The sequence below is a fragment of the Daktulosphaira vitifoliae genome, unplaced genomic scaffold (genome assembly GCF_025091365.1).
Source record: "Daktulosphaira vitifoliae isolate Bord-2020 unplaced genomic scaffold, ASM2509136v1 Scaffold_3, whole genome shotgun sequence".
NCBI classification, from domain to species: domain Eukaryota; kingdom Metazoa; phylum Arthropoda; class Insecta; order Hemiptera; family Phylloxeridae; genus Daktulosphaira; species Daktulosphaira vitifoliae.
In genome coordinates this window covers 567,002-587,129 of record NW_026099574.1, presented here as the reverse complement: position 1 = coordinate 587,129, position 20,128 = coordinate 567,002, and the positions used below count along the sequence as shown (strand labels likewise).

At 44.0% G+C, this 20,128-nt stretch overlaps 1 protein-coding gene across 1 annotated transcript; it reads left to right on the top strand.

The window, feature by feature from the left end:
• The first annotated feature begins 5,316 nt into the window (after positions 1 to 5,316).
• Positions 5,317 to 6,075, top strand: LOC126900873 (uncharacterized). Its single transcript, XM_050676872.1, has one exon. It carries the CDS (start codon positions 5,317 to 5,319, stop codon positions 6,073 to 6,075), a length of 759 nt encoding a protein of 252 aa, XP_050532829.1.
• Positions 6,076 to 20,128: the final 14,053 nt, after the last annotated feature.

Sequence of the window (20,128 nt, the reverse complement as noted above, 5' to 3'; positions counted from 1 at the left end):
TTGGGACACCGATGAAATTGGACTATGTATCACAGTATATTGGGGGCACGGCGATTTCAAGGAGAGACTCTTCAGGCTGGGTCTTGTGGAGGATCCATGGTGTGAATGTGGAATGTCGGAGGACACACCGTGGCATGCACTAACCGACTGCGAACTCACTAGGAGACAAAGGGAGTGGTTAGAGTTGGAACTGCATAGAGGAGGATATTTTTGGCCATCAGTCTGCGCGAACCTGGTGATCACAAGAAGGGTGTTCGAACAATTCAAGAAATTTGCGAAGATCACACTGGAGGAGAAGAGAAGTAGAAGAGCAAATTAAATAGACGATTCGATGCTGGTTGAGGATACCATGGATGGTACCGACTCAGGATAACTCGAGGACGCGGACATGGATCAGGGAGGCAGCCGTATTGTGGATAGTCAACACCAGCCACTGAATGCCTGAGGGGGTGGCGAACCCAACCTCAGGCCGTGTGGATGGAATAAGGCAGAAGCAAAATAGGAGCACCGGCCGTCGAAGATGGCCACGAAGCCCTCCAGCAAGAGGCGTAGAATTCTACTGGGGCAATAATTATGTCGGTCGTAAGAGGCGATCATAATAGTCGACGGCTGCTGTCGCTAAAACAGGGGTGGTCACCTGATAGCCCACAGGACGAGCGTTCTGGAGGGGAGTATCCGGGCCCGATTACATCAACCAAGTCGGGTAGACGACCGCAAGGCTTCGGCCGACGAGCAACTGTCGAACAGGCCACCAGCCTGGGTATCCGAAAGGGACCAAAAAGGTGCTACGGGCGGGAGAGGGCCCCGGGTCGCGGCACCCGTTGCAGAACGGGCAAGTCGCGTCTCGCTCCCTCGGCACTCGTGTGCGGACCGGCCAGTCGCTCCGTGCACAGTGTTGGCTTGGCTTCGTAGTGGCGGTTGCAGGAGCAACTATGTGGTTACGGCCAAGCTTGGTCAGGAACCTGTCGTTGGGTGATAGGTCAGCCTGGTCGGTCAGTGCGAACTGATCTGATTGGTGAGACGCTCCCTGACTTCTTGTTCTGCTCTACCGGTGGGAGTTAATTACCGGAGGTGTAGACGCCTACCAGATGCGTTTAATGACCGGGATAGGGTCATGCCCCTACCGGGGTGACTGTGAACGATGCGGGGTTCATAGACGACAGATACGCAACAACGCGGACTACCTGTCGCTGCGGTGCTGGTGTTCCCTAGAAGACCCAGAACGTGTCGCTCCGGCTCTTCTGCTCTGCCCCGATCTGTGAATAGCGCCTCAGTGCTAAAATGGGTCGGGGTTGTAGGTTAGCCGCATGATGATACCACAAACAGGATACTATCTACTAGTAGCGCGCGGACTATGGTTGCGTGAACATATGTGTTGCGCAGCTCTGGAGTTCTTTGCGTCTTACAGTTTTTTGGTTTTATGCATTTTTAGTTTTGAGTATACCTTATTATCGGTTTTTAGTGCGCGGAGCCACTGGTGCCGATTTTGAGTAGGTGGCAGCTATATTCAAAGCTCGGAGGCTTAATTTTCGTTTTTATTGTGGATTTGGTTGATAAACACGTGGTTTATTAACCGTCGGTTAAGCACCGGCAAACGGCAAGTCTGGTACCGCACTTTAAGTCGGCCATTTTTGCGGTAAGATTGTATTGAGCATTTTGTTTTCTGCTTCCCCTCCCCCCGCAACATTGACAGGCGCCTAGCGCACTCAATAAATGACGGAGAGTGCCCGGAGTGGTGCCAGGTGACTGTGCGAACGGAGGCGGTTTACCACCTAAAAGTGGTGCTCCCCCCCTCACTTCGCAATTTTGGATTCCCTATAACTAGCTTTTGGTGATAGAGAAAAGGTTTCTTCACAGGAAAATTTGTTTTTGCGTCCGTTAAGTGGTACGCCACAACACTTGGGATCGGAAATCCCTTCAGAGGGATTTTCGTTGCTAGTGGACCGATCCGCACGAAATTCGGAAAATTGGTGGAAAACAATATTTGGTACGAGGATACCAAATATCGTAAATTTTGAACAATTATTTTGGCGGGAAATTGACTTTTTGTTTGCGCATGCGCACAACAAAAGTCGATAAGTGTTAATTAAATCCTTGCATGCGCAGAGAGTTCAGTGCAGTGCACGTGTTTGTTTTTTTTTCTCGCGCATGCGCACAACGGCTGACTAAATGTGTCGACAAATTGGAGGTATTAATGGAAGATATGGCAGAATGTAGCGGGAGTTTCACGGAAGCTGTAAGTCCCTCAACGGGGGCGATCACTGAGAAGAGGAAGGTATCGGTGAATAAGGGACCGGAAAAATTAAAAGTTAGCATGGCAATGGTGATGAGTATAACGGGTTGGCTTATGACGACGACAATGAACGACCTGATCGGGAAGACATTCACGGTGGAAAGAAAGAAGGCGTTCTCACAGAAGGTTATGGAACTGGAGAGAGCGATGGCGGTGATGATGAACAAATGCAGCGTAGCAAATGCAAAGCTGGAGGAAAGCAGATACAGTAATGAAAAATTGATAGATAGATTGTGCGAAATAAGAAAGGAAAAAGAGATGATGGAAGTAAGAGTAAAGGAGTTAAGGAGAAAAAGGGAATAATAGAAAAAGAGAGGAGAAGGAGGTGGATGGAAATGCCCCCGCCAAGCAGAGTCTCATCATACTCTCAAGCGGTAATGCAAAATAAAAACAAGGAGGAAGGAAGAGCGGAAAATAAAGAAAACGAGAAGCTATCGAGATCAAGGTCCTCAAGAAGAAACAAAATAAGGAGGGAATGTAAGGAACAAACACCTCATGTACCATTCGAACTTAACCTTGAAAGTGGGGAAGCATATAATGCTAAGGAGGAACTGTGGACGGAAGTCACGAAAAAGGTGATGGTACCGAAGATGACGCTGCTTAAGAAACAGGATAGGATAATAATAACGGCAAAGGACGACGAGACATTAAAGCCACTAAAGGATATCGCTACAGCGAACAAGAACGCCACCACACACGGGGTCTAAAATCCCTTTTAAGGGATCTCCGCTATACGTGTACCGATCTACACTAGATTAGGATTAGCGGTGGAGGACAACCATTGGAGCGGTTATACCAAAAATCGCAATATTTGAAATAATATTTTGGCGGGAAAGTCGATTTCTGTTTGCGCATGCGCACAACAAAATCGTTTATTGTTAAGTTCGATACTGCGCATGCGCAGTGATTTAAAGTGTAGTGCGCGTGTGCGGTTTTGTTTTTTTTTTTTCCTCTCGTGCATGCGCATATCTGCTGAGTGATAATGTCAATGACATCTGAGATCTCCACGGATGAACAGATGGAACAGGAAAGTAGGAGTCTTACGGAAGCTACTAGCCCGTTTACAGGGGCAATTACAAAGAAGAGGAAAGTGTCGGGAAACAACCGATCGGACTCGCTTTGGGATGGAATTTCCACAGTAAGGAATATCACAGGCTGGTTGGTTACTACGGCCATGAATGACCTAATAGGGAAAACATTTACGGTAGAAAGGAAGAAGTTGTTATCCCAAAAGATCATGGAGCTTGAAAAGGCCATATCGCTCATGGTTACCCAGTGTAATATCGCAAGTGCTAAACTAGAAGAGTGTAGGGATAATAATGATAAACTTATTGATAAGCTGTGTGCAGTAAAGATAGAGAATGAGCTGCTAAAAGCCAAAGGGGATTATAAGTTGGGGGTATCAACCCTCTAAACGGACAAATGTAGAGAGAAGCGGAGAGAATGCCTCCACCAAATGGGATACCAACATATGCACAAGCCACAAATAACCAACCTGTCGAAACGAAGAAGATAGTTACAAACGAGAATAGTCGCTCTAGATCGACATCGTCAAGAAGAAATAGAATAAGAAGGGAGTGTAGGAGTCAAAAACCAGAAACTCCATTTGAGTTCAATATGGTTGGTGAGATTNAACTCCATTTGAGTTCAATATGTTTGGTGAGATTACAGGGAAAGAGAAGGAAGAACTATGGACGGAAATCACAAAGAAGGTAACTGTCCCAAAGCTGACCTTATCAAAGAAATCGAATAAGATGGTCATCAGACCAAAGGATGAGGAGACTCTTAGAGCACTGAAGGATATGGCGAATGCGGACTGTAGAATAAGAGAAAAGGAAGTGGCCTGGCCCAAAATCATGGTTAAAGGCGTAGACAGAGAGATATCAGGGGACCAGATTTCGAGAGCCATAGCCTTTTCAAACAGGGAAATTGGGGTGGATTTAATGAATGCGGACATGAATATGAAACCGCTATTTAGGAAAGGTCCAAGGGAAATGGACTCTGTTAATTGGGTAATCGAGGTGGCTCCGAGTTTTCTATATACTATACTATTTCTATATATTAAGTGGAGTAGATGTAAAGTGCAGGAGTTCAACAACATAACTCAATGCTATAAATGTATGCAGTTTGGACACATTATGTCGAAGTGTAGGAAAAGTGGGTTTACATGTAAATATTGTGCAGAACCTCATGACTCAAGAGAATGCCCAACGCCGGAAAAACTGAAATGCTCAAATTGTGCACAACAACACTCAGCTACTTCGGGGGAATGTATGGTGAAAGAACGGAAAATTAGAGAGGCGCTAAGAAGGACGGACTATGGAGACAATTGAGGGCCATAGCCGGATCTACCTTCCTCGGATGAGGTAGACCATGCAAAAACACCAATAAAATGTGTACAAATTAATTTAGGAAGGGGGGCCATGGCAAACGAAGAAATTGCGCAGTATTGCCACAGCGTGGGAGCTGATGTAGCCTTGTTACAAGAACCATATACTAGGAAGGGTAAAATTGCATCATTGGAGGTACCACCATATAGAGTAATTAAAGGTAAATGTGAGCCTACAACTTTAGAAAACAGGACGAGAATCGGTGCAGCCATTCTAGTTCTGGATCCCAAATTAGTTGTACTGGCGAGACAGAACTTAACGTCGACGGATATAGCAGTAGCGACAATTACAAGATCTGGACTACCATCGTTAAACATAATATCAGCATACTTCAAGTATAGTACACCAACAGAGGTTCATTTGAGAAGTATGGATGAGGTACTAAACAACCTAGAAGGACCCACTCTAATTGGAGCGGATGTAAATGCTGCTTCGACTCGATGGTACAGTGATAGAACCAACCAGAACGGTACAATGGTAGAGGAATGGCTGGACAATCGCGAACTTAGTGTATGTAATATTCCAGGTCAACCCCGAACCTTTGCGGGCGATAGGGGGGAGACGAATATCGACGTGACGTTGATAAACGCACTCTCAACAAGCAAAATTAGTGACTGAAAGGTTAAGGTAGGAATGGTTAGCAGCGATCATAGACTAATTGAATATAAATTAAATGCAGGACATCTGGCAAAATATTCAAAACCAGCTAAAAGATACAATATCAAGAAAGCAGACTGGAACAGGTTTAATGCCACACTTGAACAGGAAGTAGCATGGTATGAGAACGAGTTTTTGGCAGGTAATATAGACAAGAAAGTACATATCATGCAGAAGGTAATAGGAAATGCAGCCAAGTTAGCTATTCCATGGGGACGAGAAATTAATAGACCGAAGCCGCCCTGGTGGGATGATAAGCTACAAGAAATAAAAAGGAGAGTAAGGTCGGCAAATAAGCTATACGAGCGAAACAAAGTTGACAATGAAAATATTTTCAAAGAAAGATATAAAAGAATAAGGAATGAGTACACCAAGGCCTTAAGGGAAAAGAAGAGAGTTTCATGGAGAGTATTTGCTACATCCATAAATTATGATGAATGGGGTAAGTGCTACAAATGGTTGAAAACTGGGGGGAAACAAACTAATGTGATAACGACAAAGTTGAAGGCTGATGGAACATACACCAAGGATGCGAAGGATACAGTGACATACATGCTGGAGAGCATGATACCGACGGAGGATGCAGGTTTGCCCATAACCCTGGACGAAGAAGAAGATACGTCTGTGGAAGAAGAAATTGATGAGGGCATAATTAAACAAGCATTATGGCGAATAGGTACAAGAAAAGCACCAGGAGAGGATGCAATTAATGCAGGTGTACTAAGACAAGCTTAGACAAGTGTGAAGGATTGGCTTAGGATCATTACCCAAGAAGTGATGAGCAAAGGGTACTTTCCGATCGCCTGGAAACAGGCCAGAATTATTGCACTCAAGAAATCAAACAGCGCAGACACAACACTTACGAAATCCTTCAGGCCAATCAGTTAGTTCCCAGTTATATCGAAAGTGGTGGAGTTTGTTATGGTTACTAAATTGAGAAGAGAAATTGAACCTAGATTGAATATAAACCAACACGGGTTTACGTGCGGCAGATCTACAAGTACTGCCATAGATACCATCATAAAATGAGTAGATAGGGCGAGGGATAAATATGTAATAGGCCTTTTCCTAGATATTAAGGGGGCGTTCGATAATGTACATTGGTATCCATTAATCAGCAGAATGAGGGAACTAGGGGCAAGTCTTAGAACAAGAAAGCTAGCCATGAGTTACCTAAAAGATAGAAGTGCCACAATGACGGAGGGGGGAGTGAAGGCACATGTTACCCTGACTAAAGGATGTCCGCAGGGTTCTTGCTACGGGCCGTTCCTGTGGAAAATAGCAATGGACGAAACACAACGGATGAACATCAATTAAGGATTGCTTACGCGGATGACATAGTGGTTATGGTATCTGCAAGAAATAAAAGGGAGTTATTGGACAGAACGAAGTTACTCCTTAGCGATCTCCCTCACTGGGCGAGTAAATATGGACTGAAGTTTTCAGAAAACAAATGTGAGGCTCTGATGTTGAAGGGAAAATTATGGGTTGGGTTTGCGATACACATGGGGGATATGAAGATACCTATGGTTAGGAAAGTAAGGTACTTGGGGATCCACTTGGGGGAAAGAATGAATTTCCAACCTCATATCACCTACCTTAAAGACACTGCGGAGGAGTTTTTTTATAGCAGAATGAGAGCAATAAGCGGACCGGGATGGGGCAAAGAACATAAAATCGATGTACTGATGTACTAAGCGATTTTCCTTCCTAATATTGGATATGGTTTAGAATTCTGGTTTAACAAGTGTAACGTGACAAATGTATCTAGTTATTTTTTTGTCTATTTATATATATATATATATATATATATATTTGTTTTAAGCCGAATGCGGACTACGACGGCGTTTGTCAGTAAAATTATCGTGATTAGGTATTATGATTTGTTTATGCGCGTGAGAGATAGTCAGCTGTGTACTACTTCAGACCGGTTAATGGACGGCATTTGTGTGTACATTCACCCCGCTCCTTTCCTATCTTGAACGCATTTGCACTGCTCACCGCATACATTGTCACCTTATGATTAAAATTGTTCTTAGTAATTTCCGGCACTGGGTATTAAGTTTTTTTTTTTGACCCCTACTCCAAAGGCTAGCCGTGTTGTCACCAACGGACCGCCGGGTCAAACGTCGGGCGAATTGTCGGAAATTAGCCATCGTCGGAACTGGTACGCTAATTTTCGTCCGTAGCGGTAGTTACTTTTGTTGTGCGTTACAACTTTTTTTATATATATCTACATTTTTGTTTTACGTGAGTGTCCGATATTTTTTAATATGTAATTTTTTATTTATGGCGTCGGCTAATCATGCATCCACTTTCTGTAGCCCTTCGGGGCAGGTAATGTATATTTATTGTTTTAATGTTTTGAGCCAGTTTTTTTTAGTGCGCCGTGCCATAAACACGTGTGGCGAATTTTTTTATGTAGTTATTTTTTGTGTAGGTGCCCCTATATTTTTTTTTATTTAGGTCCCGCAACATGACAGGCGTGTACAAGACCACCTGTCATGTTATATCCATATTTTTTTATATAGGTTTTAGATTATATTTATGGGTGATATGTATATATTATTGGTACAATGTGGTGACGTAGTGCATTTTATTCCGGGGTGTCCCAACGTCTTGCAAGCTAAGCCTAACTGCCAGAAACCAGTCGCTTACTTGGGACGTATACCCGCCGTGCTTAGCGGCAATGCTGCGATTAATAGCCGGCGGGTACCCGAAGACGTTCATCGTATTCTCTAACAATAAAACTGTAGGTGTAACTATTTTTTTTATTAATATCTGTTTTTTTTCTCTCATTCTTTTTCCCCTTTAATTTGTAGACGAGGTTTTTTGACCATTCGGTTTTTTCCCTCGTAGTAACTTAATTTTTTTTTTGTTTTTTTTTTTTAATAAAGTCCCCTTAATTTAACTTAACCATCATATTTTTCTTTTTTTGCGTGTTCCATCTTCAATGGTCTCATGTATTTTTTTTTCTCCTTTCAAAAATCAACTCTCCTAGTTNCCTTTCAAAAATCAACTCCCCTAGTTTATAAGGTACGGGCAACAGCCTTGTATAAGGTCATCCCTCATTAATATGGTTATGTGACAACTGTCACGAGGTTTTGGTGTACATCTACTATCAACGACTCAACGGACATCAACTTTAATAGTTATTAATTATATATTTTTTTTAATTGTTTTAATATAAAAAAGTAAATTTTTTTTTAAATCTTACTATGGTCCGACATNAAATTTTTTTTTAAATCCTACTGTGGTCCGACAATATACTGTCTCGCCCAGTAGGTTGGCGACCCTTTACTTATAACTTTGTAAAACGCCATGAAAGTTACAAATTTTTCGTTGCGGCCAATTAATTTGATTTTTATATATTTGTAACCTTTCACAAGATAACGAAAGCACAAAGAAGGACTTTATGCTCAATACAGAGAAGTAAGTAGTCTACCGACGACCGATGAGATTTTTACACCACGCAATATCTGTCGGGACACGGAGATTTCAGGGAAAACCTGGTAAGGCTAGGTCTCGCGGATTCAATCCAATGTGACTATGGGGAGGGATTGGACAATCCTGAGCATGCCATGACACAGTGTCCACTGACCAGAAGCCATAGGGACAGACTGGAGCTTAATTGCTTTAGGAAAGGTTTACTATGGCCCTGCGACTACAATGAAGATGGAGGTCGTTATATGAAGCATTTAGGACTTTCGCAAAGAATACCCTGGAGAACAAAAAAAGGAGGAGGTATATGACTGAACTGCGTCAAACGAAGTAATACAATACAACTTCAAGTTCCATCAAGCACGAGCAAACGTCTAGCTGAGCCTATCACTGAACGCCTGAGGGGGTGACGAGCCCAACCTCAGGCCGTGTGTGCAGCCAAGTACAGAAACACAGTCTCTAGGTTGTCAAGCGTCAGCCACCAAGCCCTCCAGCAAGGGTCTTAGAATTCTACTAGGGCAATAAATATGCCGATCGTAAGAGACGATCATAATAGTCGACGGCTGATGTCGCTAAAACAGGGGTGGTTACCTTATAAGTCACAGAACGAGCGTCCTGGAGGGACTCAGCCGGGCCCGGTTACATCAACCAAGTCGGGTAGACGACTGCAAGGCTTCGGCCGACGAGCAACCGTCGAACAGGCCACCAGCCTGGGTAACCGAAAGGGACCAAAAAGGTGCTACGGGCGGGGGAGAGCCCCGAGTCGCGGCACCCGTCACAGAGCGGGCAAGTCGCGTCTTGCTCCCCCGGCAATCGCGTGCGGGCCGACATGGTCGTCCCACGCGCAGTGTTGGCTTGGCTTCGTAGTGGCGGATGCAGGAGCAACTATGTGATTACGGCCAAGCTTGGTCAGGAACTTGTCGTTGGGTGACAGGTCATCCTACCCGGCCAGTACGAACTGGCCGTGTTTGCGAGACGCTCCCTGACTTCATGTTCTGCTCTACCGGTGGGAGTTAATCATCGGAGGTGTAGGCGCCTACCAGATGCGTCTAGTGGCCGAGATAGGATCATGCCCCTACTGGGGTGTCAACGAGCGATGCACGGCTCTAAGACGGCAGGTACGCAACGATGACGCACAACCCATCAATGCGGTGCTGGTGTTCCACAGAAGACCCAGAACGTGTCCGGACCGGGAAACCGTTCCGGCTCTTCTGCTCTGCCCCGATCTGTGAATAGCACCACAGCGCTAAAACAGGTCGGGGTTGAAGGTTAGCTGCAGGGCGATACCAGGCTTAGGACACTCATGTCCCTATCTACCAGTTCGGCCGAGACAGTCGAAGAGAACACACGTGTTTGAGCGACGCTCTCAAGGACTTTTATTTTTTACGACCGCAATTTTTATCCGTTTTTTATAAAAGCGACATATTATTGACAGGTTACTTATAGCGCATCTATCGATACCACTTACGAGCAAATACGACGATTTTTACGGCCGTGAGGCAGACATTAGTGAAAATACGCGTAATTCGTAAAGTGCCGTGTTTTTTGGCTTAAAAAATTAATAACTTTTTTGGTTATTAAGTTGGAGAGTTGAATTTTGGTGAGCACACAAAGGACAAAAAGACCGTTCGATAGACATCAAAATCGAAAGTGAGAGTCAACCAGAGTTCGAGCGCGGACTTATGAAAGTTAAGGAGTCAAGGTAAAACAAAAGAAAACCAGGTAAGAGAAAAAATTTATTCCGCTCACACAAAACGCATAGAATCGTGAGAAAAGGTCGTAGAGAGACAAACAAAGTCCTCACGGAAAGAGGAAAGTGAGCAGAGAAAACTGGTGCAGGTCCTAGCCGTTTGGGACCAAAACTCAGCCGGTGACAGAGCCGAAAAGGGCTTAATTGTTAACACGAGGTGACAGTCTGCGATAGACCCGAGCGTAACAATAGTCACAGGAAAGTAAAGGTATTTCAGGTTCTAGGATAGGTAGAATCGCGATTCGAGTTTTGATAGAAAGATAAACGAGAGCATAGAAAGTCAGAAAAAGCTCGACCGAGATCAGTCAAGAGGAAAGCTCGAAAAGCTTGAAGGCGAAATTGGACAAGTCGACAATTCTGAGAATCGAGTCAGGCGATTACGGCGGCAATTTGGGCGGCCATAAGAGACGGCAAAACCAATAACAGGGAAATCTGAGATTTGGGCGGCTGTGAGAAACGAAATCGGGCGGCCATTAGGTGCGTGTAAATTGGGCGGCCATAAGAAAGCCGCATAAACGGGATTCTAGAAGATTCTAGAAGGTTCGAGAAAATTCGCGAAGACAAATTCGAAAGGAACCATATGTTAATTTTTTGAGCGACAAAAACAACATATTCGGACTTAGAATTTTTCAGACATAACGGATACTTATACACTATACCAGTTATAGTGTAATAAGGAAAGGAAGGCGGATAGTACTTATTTACACGGTAAATAAGTAATACCCCTCCCCTCCCGCAAAGGAAATTACTCAAACGTCNAAATAAGTAATACCCCTCCCCTCCCACCAAGGAAATTACTCAAACGTCCATAACTCATTTAATATCTGAGATATCGACCTGGGACTTTCACAGAGACGTTCAGGGGACAGTGGACCAGAAGTACCAGAAGGTGAACAAAATTCCCCCCCCCGGATTTTGATCTCCCCCACTTTTTGGAGAGCGAATAACTCAGCAGGGAGTGAAGATACAGAGACAGGACAAACGCCAAAAACTTTTGATTCAAAAACATTTTGACGTACGTCTCGCAGTTTTACTGAAAGAAGCACAAAAAGTCCGACCCCCACAAAATTTGAGTGGGGACCAGAGAAAATTTTTTGCGGGAAACGACCATAAATTAGTACAGGAACAAGGCATAGAGAGATCATTAAAAATCAAAAAATCAAAGCAAGATATAAAGGGCAGACGAAAACAAACATGAGTAGAAGAAGCTCAAGGTCGACCAGTTCATTTACGACAGCCATGACTGAATGGAGTGGAACCCTGAGATCGTCCACGGAAAGTGGACAACATGAAAGAAAGCTGTCATCAGTAACGGAGGAGGATGCGTATTGGGGGCGCGAAAACAGGCACAACTCAATATAGGAAGACGGCAGAGGACTGAGGAGGTTCGACTCGACCTCCTCATTCACGAGTGTCTTCACGGATAACAGTAGAAGTAGGCAAGGAAGAGTTATAGACAGAGGCGATTATATCAGAAATAGGCGAGAGAATGGAAATAGAGATGAGGTAAACCGCAGACTACGGAAAGAGAATGGACGCATCCTGAGGGAAAGAGCGCAATGATTAGAAAGGAGAAACGATTATTCCCAGCCGTCCAGGAGAGGTTGGGGAAATGAGTACTCCTCGAATTCATCCGGGTTTGACTGGAGCAGAAAGAAAGAAGAATCGAACAGGGAGTATATGGACCAAGAAAGGAGAAGGAGAGAATACCAGGAAATGGATGATCAGAGGAGAAGAGAAAACCAGAGAAAGGAGGAGGAGCAAAGAAGCCAGAGATTTTGGGAACCCTCCTGGAAAAGGGAACAGACTATACCAGGGTTACTTCTTTCACCTGTTAAGGAAGAGGGAAGTGCCAAGGAAGAGAACAGGAAAAGGGAAGCAAAGAAGCAGGAAAGGTCCAATAACACAACGGAATTGCCTGCGTACAATGAGAGGGAAATAAAGTGGAAAGAGGACACAGGAAAAGTATACCCAAAGCTCAATATAACAAAGGAGATTATGGATCTGAAAATGGGAAAGGTCTATAAGAAGGAGCTGAAGAAAAAAGACTTTGAGTTCAAGGATCTCATGGACTAGATAGATGACGTAGAACCAGAACTCTCAAGGAATAGATACAATAGTGTATACAGTAAGAGAGAACAGTCGGGAAGAAAGACGAAAAGTGGTGCCCAAGAAGAGGACAAAACAGAACAGGAATCGAATAAGAAAGAGGACGAAGTGGAAGAGGGAGCAACGACCCTGAATAGCAGTAAAAATGGGAGTAGAACTGAGTCGGAACCTAAACGAGGAGAAAGTAACGAGGCTAGAGAGGTAAGACCTGGCTCTAGGGGATCCGAAAAAAAAGGGAAGGTGGCCTTCTATAAGCCAGACCATACCAGAATGTCAGAAGAAGAGGAACACTTCCTCAATTGCACATCAAAGACTGTGTACAGTAGAGATATTCCAGAAGAGAAAGTTAGGATGACAGAGGTGTCAGAAGGCTGTCTTAAAGGCAGTTTCTACAAATGGGAAGAAACACTTGCGTCCAAAGAGGAAGAGGAATTTATTGCGAATCTGGCAGACGAATCGGACGATGATGGATACACTATGAACAGTGTATCGATGGGATCGAGAAGACTGAGATTAGAGGAAGATTTAACATTTGAAGGATCTATAGACGAGTTTGTGGCAGGAGAACCGAGGGCGCATTCATCAAAGAAACTTTTCAAAGAAAATTTGAGATTGAGGGGAGGATCAGACCGCCCTTCGATCGGACGCGGAAACGATGAGGAGAATGACCCAGACCTAAGCACAGACACGGAGTCAATAGGGATGACGAACAAAAGGAGGAAGCAAGACAGGGATGAAGCTGAGAACACGATGAGGCAAAACGGAATAGCCAAAGATGTTCTAGGGCAGTTTGAATCTATACTAAAAACGGAGACGAGAGCAAAAAAGATAAAAGTGGACACACTAAATGCGCTGAATACGGTTAAATTGGACATGGACGGGCTCATCAGTTACATGACGCTGGAAAATGCGATGCTGCTGGGCCGATTGCAACAAGCAAGGGAGACAGAGGAAATGCATATGCAACAGATTGAGGAACTAAAACAGAAACTTGCGGAGGGTGGGAGGAAAAGAGTGGCCTTCCACCCTGAACCAATAGCAGCGGGAAGGAGTCCGGATACACTCCGGACATGGCATTCAGGGTGGATACATCAGCTGGAACCACGCTGATTCGGACAATACTAGAACACAAAGAAGAAGAAGGAACCGCAAGAAAAGGAGAGATACCCCTAACAACACGATAGCGGAAACGACCTCGGACAGCGAAGGAAACTTCGTGGAGATTAGAAGGAGAAAACCGAGGAGAGCGGAGAGAATACAGAGACTAAGGGAAAAGGAAGTCCCGGTACAATATGTGTTCCCGGCAGAGAAACAGGCGACGGGATTACCCGGGAAATAATTATGGACGAAAATCAGGGAAAAGCAAGTAGTACCAAAAATAAGAAATAAAATAAAGCTTAAGAACGGAGATTTAGTGGTAACGCCTGGAGACGATAACACAAAGGAAGCTCTGGGAAGAATAGCCCGGGAATTAGGATACCTGAGGATAAGAGATACAACTTGGCCGAGGGTGAACATCTATGATGTCCCGAAAGATATCGAGGAGCAGGAAATTTCGATGTTCCTCAAGACACAGAACATGGAGTTGGCAGAGATTGATCTTCAAGAGAAGACCACGAGAAGGAGACAACGTGTGGTGGGTATGCGAGGTGTTAGATAGATATTACCTAGGATACACCTCGGTTAAGATTGCAGACTTCAACCTGATAACCCAGTGCTATAAATGCTATGGGTTTGGACACACGGCACTAAAATGCCAAGAACAGGAGAGTGTGTGCGGATACTGTGCGGAAGCGGGTCACACACACAAGGAATGCACAGGAAAGGAGGCTAAGAAGCCGAAGTGTACTAACTGTGGAAAGGCGCACAGGGCACAGTACAAAGGCTGCAGAACCAGAATGGCTTATGAGAACAAAAGACTAGCACTCACCGACTATGGGACGAGTGGAAGATCAGGTGAAGAGAGCGCTGAGTGATGGCATCACGGGTAGGAATACGAAGAATAAGAACAAATGACAAGAGGATATTGAGGATAGTCCAGGTGAACACGGGGAGAGCGGAGAGGGTGAACGAAGAACTGCTCTCATACTGCCAGAACGAGAAGATAGATATAGCACTGGTACAAGAACCGTATACCAGATACGAGAGAATGGTGGGATTAGAGGCTTACCCCATAAGAATAATTGAGGGCCCTAATTACACAGTTCCAGGAGGAAACACAAGGAGACTAGGAACGTCAATAATAGTATTCAACCCAAACTTAGTGGTTATGACATGAACAGAGGTGATGATGACAAACATAGCGATTGCAAGTTNCCCTGAATAGCAGTAAAAATGGGAGTAGAACTGAGTCGGAACCTAAACGAGGAGAAAGTAACGAGGCTAGAGAGGTAAGACCTGGCTCTAGGGGATCCGAAAAAAAAGGGAAGGTGGCCTTCTATAAGCCAGACCATACCAGAATGTCAGAAGAAGAGGAACACTTCCTCAATTGCACATCAAAGACTGTGTACAGTAGAGATATTCCAGAAGAGAAAGTTAGGATGACAGAGGTGTCAGAAGGCTGTCTTAAAGGCAGTTTCTACAAATGGGAAGAAACACTTGCGTCCAAAGAGGAAGAGGAATTTATTGCGAATCTGGCAGACGAATCGGACGATGATGGATACACTATGAACAGTGTATCGATGGGATCGAGAAGACTGAGATTAGAGGAAGATTTAACATTTGAAGGATCTATAGACGAGTTTGTGGCAGGAGAACCGAGGGCGCATTCATCAAAGAAACTTTTCAAAGAAAATTTGAGATTGAGGGGAGGATCAGACCGCCCTTCGATCGGACGCGGAAACGATGAGGAGAATGACCCAGACCTAAGCACAGACACGGAGTCAATAGGGATGACGAACAAAAGGAGGAAGCAAGACAGGGATGAAGCTGAGAACACGATGAGGCAAAACGGAATAGCCAAAGATGTTCTAGGGCAGTTTGAATCTATACTAAAAACGGAGACGAGAGCAAAAAAGATAGAAGTGGACACACTAAATGCGCTGAATACGGTTAAATTGGACATGGACGGGCTCATCAGTTACATGACGCTGGAAAATGCGATGCTGCTGGGCCGATTGCAACAAGCAAGGGAGACAGAGGAAATGCATATGCAACAGATTGAGGAACTAAAACAGAAACTTGCGGAGGGTGGGAGGAAAAGAGTGGCCTTCCACCCTGAACCAGTAGCAGCGGGAAGGAGTCCGGATACACTCCGGACATGGCATTCAGGGTGGATACATCAGCTGGAACCACGCTGATTCGGACAATACTAGAACACAAAGAAGAAGGAGGAACCGCAAGAAAAGGAGAGATACCCCTAACAACACGATAGCGGAAACGACCTCGGACAGCGAAGGAGACTTCGTGGAGGTTAGAAGGAGAAAACCGAGGAGATAGGAGAGAATACAGAGACTAAGGGAAAAGGAAGTCCCGGTACAATATGTGTTCCCGGCAGAGAAACAGGCGACGGGATTACCCGGGAAATACTTATGGACGAAAATCAGGGAAAAGCAAGTAGTACCAAAAATAAGAAATAAAATAAAGCTTAAGAACGGAGATTTAGTGGTAACGCCTGGAGACGATAACACAAAGGAAGCTCTGGGAAGAATAGCCCGGGAATTAGGATACCTGAGGATAAGAGATACAACTTGGCCGAGGGTGAACATCTATGATGTCCCGAAAGATATCGAGGAGCAGGAAATTTCGATGTTCCTCAAGACACAGAACATGGAGTTGGCAGAGATTGATCTTCAAGAGAAGACCACGAGAAGGAGACAACGTGTGGTGGGTATGCGAGGTGTTAGATAGATATTACCTAGGATACACCTCGGTTAAGATTGCAGACTTCAACCTGATAACCCAGTGCTATAAATGCTATGGGTTTGGACACACGGCACTAAAATGCCAAGAACAGGAGAGTGTGTGCGGATACTGTGCGGAAGCGGGTCACACACACAAGGAATGCACAGGAAAGGAGGCTAAGAAGCCGAAGTGTACTAACTGTGGAAAGGCGCACAGGGCACAGTACAAAGGCTGCAGAACCAGAATGGCTTATGAGAACAAAAGACTAGCACTCACCGACTATGGGACGAGTGGAAGATCAGGTGAAGAGAGCGCTGAGTGATGGCATCACGGGTAGGAATACGAAGAATAAGAACAAATGACAAGAGGATATTGAGGATAGTCCAGGTGAACACGGGGAGAGCGGAGAGGGTGAACGAAGAACTGCTCTCATACTGCCAGAACGAGAAGATAGATATAGCACTGGTACAAGAACCGTATACCAGATACGAGAGAATGGTGGGATTAGAGGCTTACCCCATAAGAATAATTGAGGGCCCTAATTACACAGTTCCAGGAGGAAACACAAGGAGACTAGGAACGTCAATAATAGTATTCAACCCAAACTTAGTGGTTATGACATGAACAGAGGTGATGATGACAAACATAGCGATTGCAAGTTAATCGTTCGAAGATGGATGCGTAACATTGGTATCGGCGTATTTCAAATATAGAACACCGACAGAGAATCATCTGAACGAAATGGAGACAGCACTGAGAGATCAGAGAGGGCCCATGATAATAGGAGCGGACGTTAACGCGAGATCAAGAAGATGGCACAACAGACGAACGAACGATCGGGGAAGACTAGTCGAAACCTGGATAGACCAGAATGGCTATGAGATCCACAATAGAAGGGACCAGCCATTCACGTTCTCAGGTGTAAGGGGAATGACGAACATAGATATAACACTCGCCAACGAAGATGCTAGAGGGCTAGTCATACCAGGAAGCTGGAAGGTTAGAGGAGGAGAGAACTCAAGTGACCACAGATTAATCGAGTTCAAAATGGAGACAAATAGATTCCTACAAGCGAAGAGGCCGAATGTAAGGTATGATGAATTAAGAGCGGAATGGAAAAGGTTCGAATCGATCATATACCAGGAAGTAAGTCTTAGAGAAGATGAATACCTGGAGGAGAACGCAGATGGGAAGGCAAGGATCATCCAAGAAATCATGAAAAAAGCCGCGGACAAAACGATTCCGAAAAGGAGGAGGTGTGACAAGATCACCCCACCGTGGTAGAATGAGGGACTATTAGCTTGCAAGTCTGAGATGAGAAGAAAGCACAGAGACTGGGAATCGACAATAGGGACCGAAGAGGAAAGCCTGAAGAGAGGAGAATACAACAGGAGTAGGAATAACTATTTAAAGGAGATGAGGAAGAGCAAACAGAAGATCTGGAGAGAGTTTGCATCCTCAATCAAGAGCGACATTTGGGGGAAATGCTTCAGGTGGGTCAAGAAAGGATCCAGGGAGCAGCAAATCTTGTCAGCAATGAAAAAGGATAATGGGGAATTCACTAAGGATGTACAGGAGACAATCCAATATGCACTTAGTAAACTAATCCCAACAGATAACGTTATTAACGAAACGTCACAAGAAACATTGAGCACCGTGGTAGAACCATACGAGGTGACGGAAAGAATGGTCAGGAAATCCATATGGAGGATGAGCCAAAGAAAAGCACCAGGTGAGAACGGGATAACTGCAAGAATGCTAAGGAAGGCATGGCCAGCGATCAAAGAAAACTTGACGGAACTGGCTGGAGAAGTGCTGAGCACTGGAAGATTTCCTAAAGTATGGAGGACGGCAAGAGTCGTGATGATCAACAAAGGAAAAGGACTGGACAAGGCGGAGATAAAATCTTACAGGCCGGTAAGCTTACTACCAGTGACTGCAAAGGTAATAGAGCACCTAATAGTCAACAGACTTAACAGGGAAGTAGAAGGTAACCTGCATCAGGACCAGCACGGCTTCACAACAGGAAGATCAACGGAAACGGCAATAGGACAGCTGGTGAGCTGGGTAAATCAGAGGACGGAGAAATACGTTATCGGGGCGTTTCTGGATATCACAGGAGCGTTTGACAACGTTGCATGGACGCCACTGATGGAGGAAATGATAACACTAGGAGCGTAAAGTCCATAGAATTGGCAAAGTCCTACCTTATGAACAGGAAAGCAACACTAATAGAGGGCACAGAAATGTCAACTGTGACGCTAAGCAAAGAATGCCCTCAAGGCTCAAAATATGTGGAAGGTGGCCGAAAACCCGATACTGAGGGATGATCAGCCGGACTACACGAAGACAATACTGTATGCGGACGACGGGGTAGTATTGGCAAGGTGAATTTCTGTTTGCGCATGCGCATTACAGTGAAGATTTTCGTGGTTAAAATTACTCCTGCGCGTGCGCAGTGCTTTGGTTACAATTAAAGTGCAGTACGTGTGGTTTTTTTTTCACGCATGCGCATAACGTTGAACGAATATGTAAACGACTTTTGAGGTCTCCATGAAGGAACAAATAATAAAGAGAGAGTGTAAGGTTCAGAAACTGACAACCCCATTCGAGTTTAACTTAGATAGTGATATAACAAGAAAGAAGAAAGAAGAATTGTGGATGGAAATTACTAAGAAAGTTACAGTCCCTAAGCTAACCCTGTTAAAGAAACCGGATAGATTGGTTATCACACCTAAAGACAATGAGACCCTTAAGGCGTTGAAGGATATGGCAAACGTGGATGGAAGAATCAGAGAGAAGGAAGTTATTTGGCCTAAAATCATGGTAACGGGTGTGGATAGGGAGATCGCAGGGGAACAGATCTCAAGAGCGATAGCCTTCTCAAATAGGGAGATAAGAGTGGACCTGATTATTTTCTTTTCACATTATAGAGATATAGCATTCCATATAATTACTCTTCACATAATGCACATTGACAAATTATTTAATGCACATAGAGAACGAGCTTTACAAAAAGTTAGTGCAATCAATGACTACCCAAATCTAGAACAATTTAATGTCATAAAAGAATAGAATAAACACATAGAATACATATCAAATTTTCTTTCTACACTTTACAAATTATTCACTTCTCAAAATCAAAAAAATTCAAATGTCAGATATACTATTGAATTGTAACAAAATCACGAAACCCTGAAAATAAATCCTTAACCATAATTAACAAAAACCACAGTTTCAATAGCCATAAACACCAATATAGGTTGGGTTGGGTTGAGTTAATAAAAAAAAAAAGAAAAAAAAAACAACTCAAAATAGGCCAGAGGATTTGTAAAATTTGCATTTTAACTACCCGCGCCTAAACTTCTATAAAATTGTACAATACACCAAGATATCATCAAAAAAAATCAAAATCCGTAAGTAAATATTTAAATAATCAACTTTCTAGCATATAAAAATATAAATATAATCGACAATATGGTTCACTCATGTGGTCAAACATATGTAAGAAAAACATGGTGGTCAACAAAAATCATTGCATGTACCAAGGAAAATCTATGTCATAAATGCATAATACAGCATATTAGATATTAAGACTATCATATAATAGACAATCAAAATATTTGGGAAATTAACGTAAAAAAT

Excerpts from the sequence above, each read along its gene's own strand:
- LOC126900873 (XM_050676872.1), top strand. The coding sequence starts at position 5,317 with ATGGTTAGCAGCGATCATAGACTAATTGAATATAAATTAAATGCAGGA.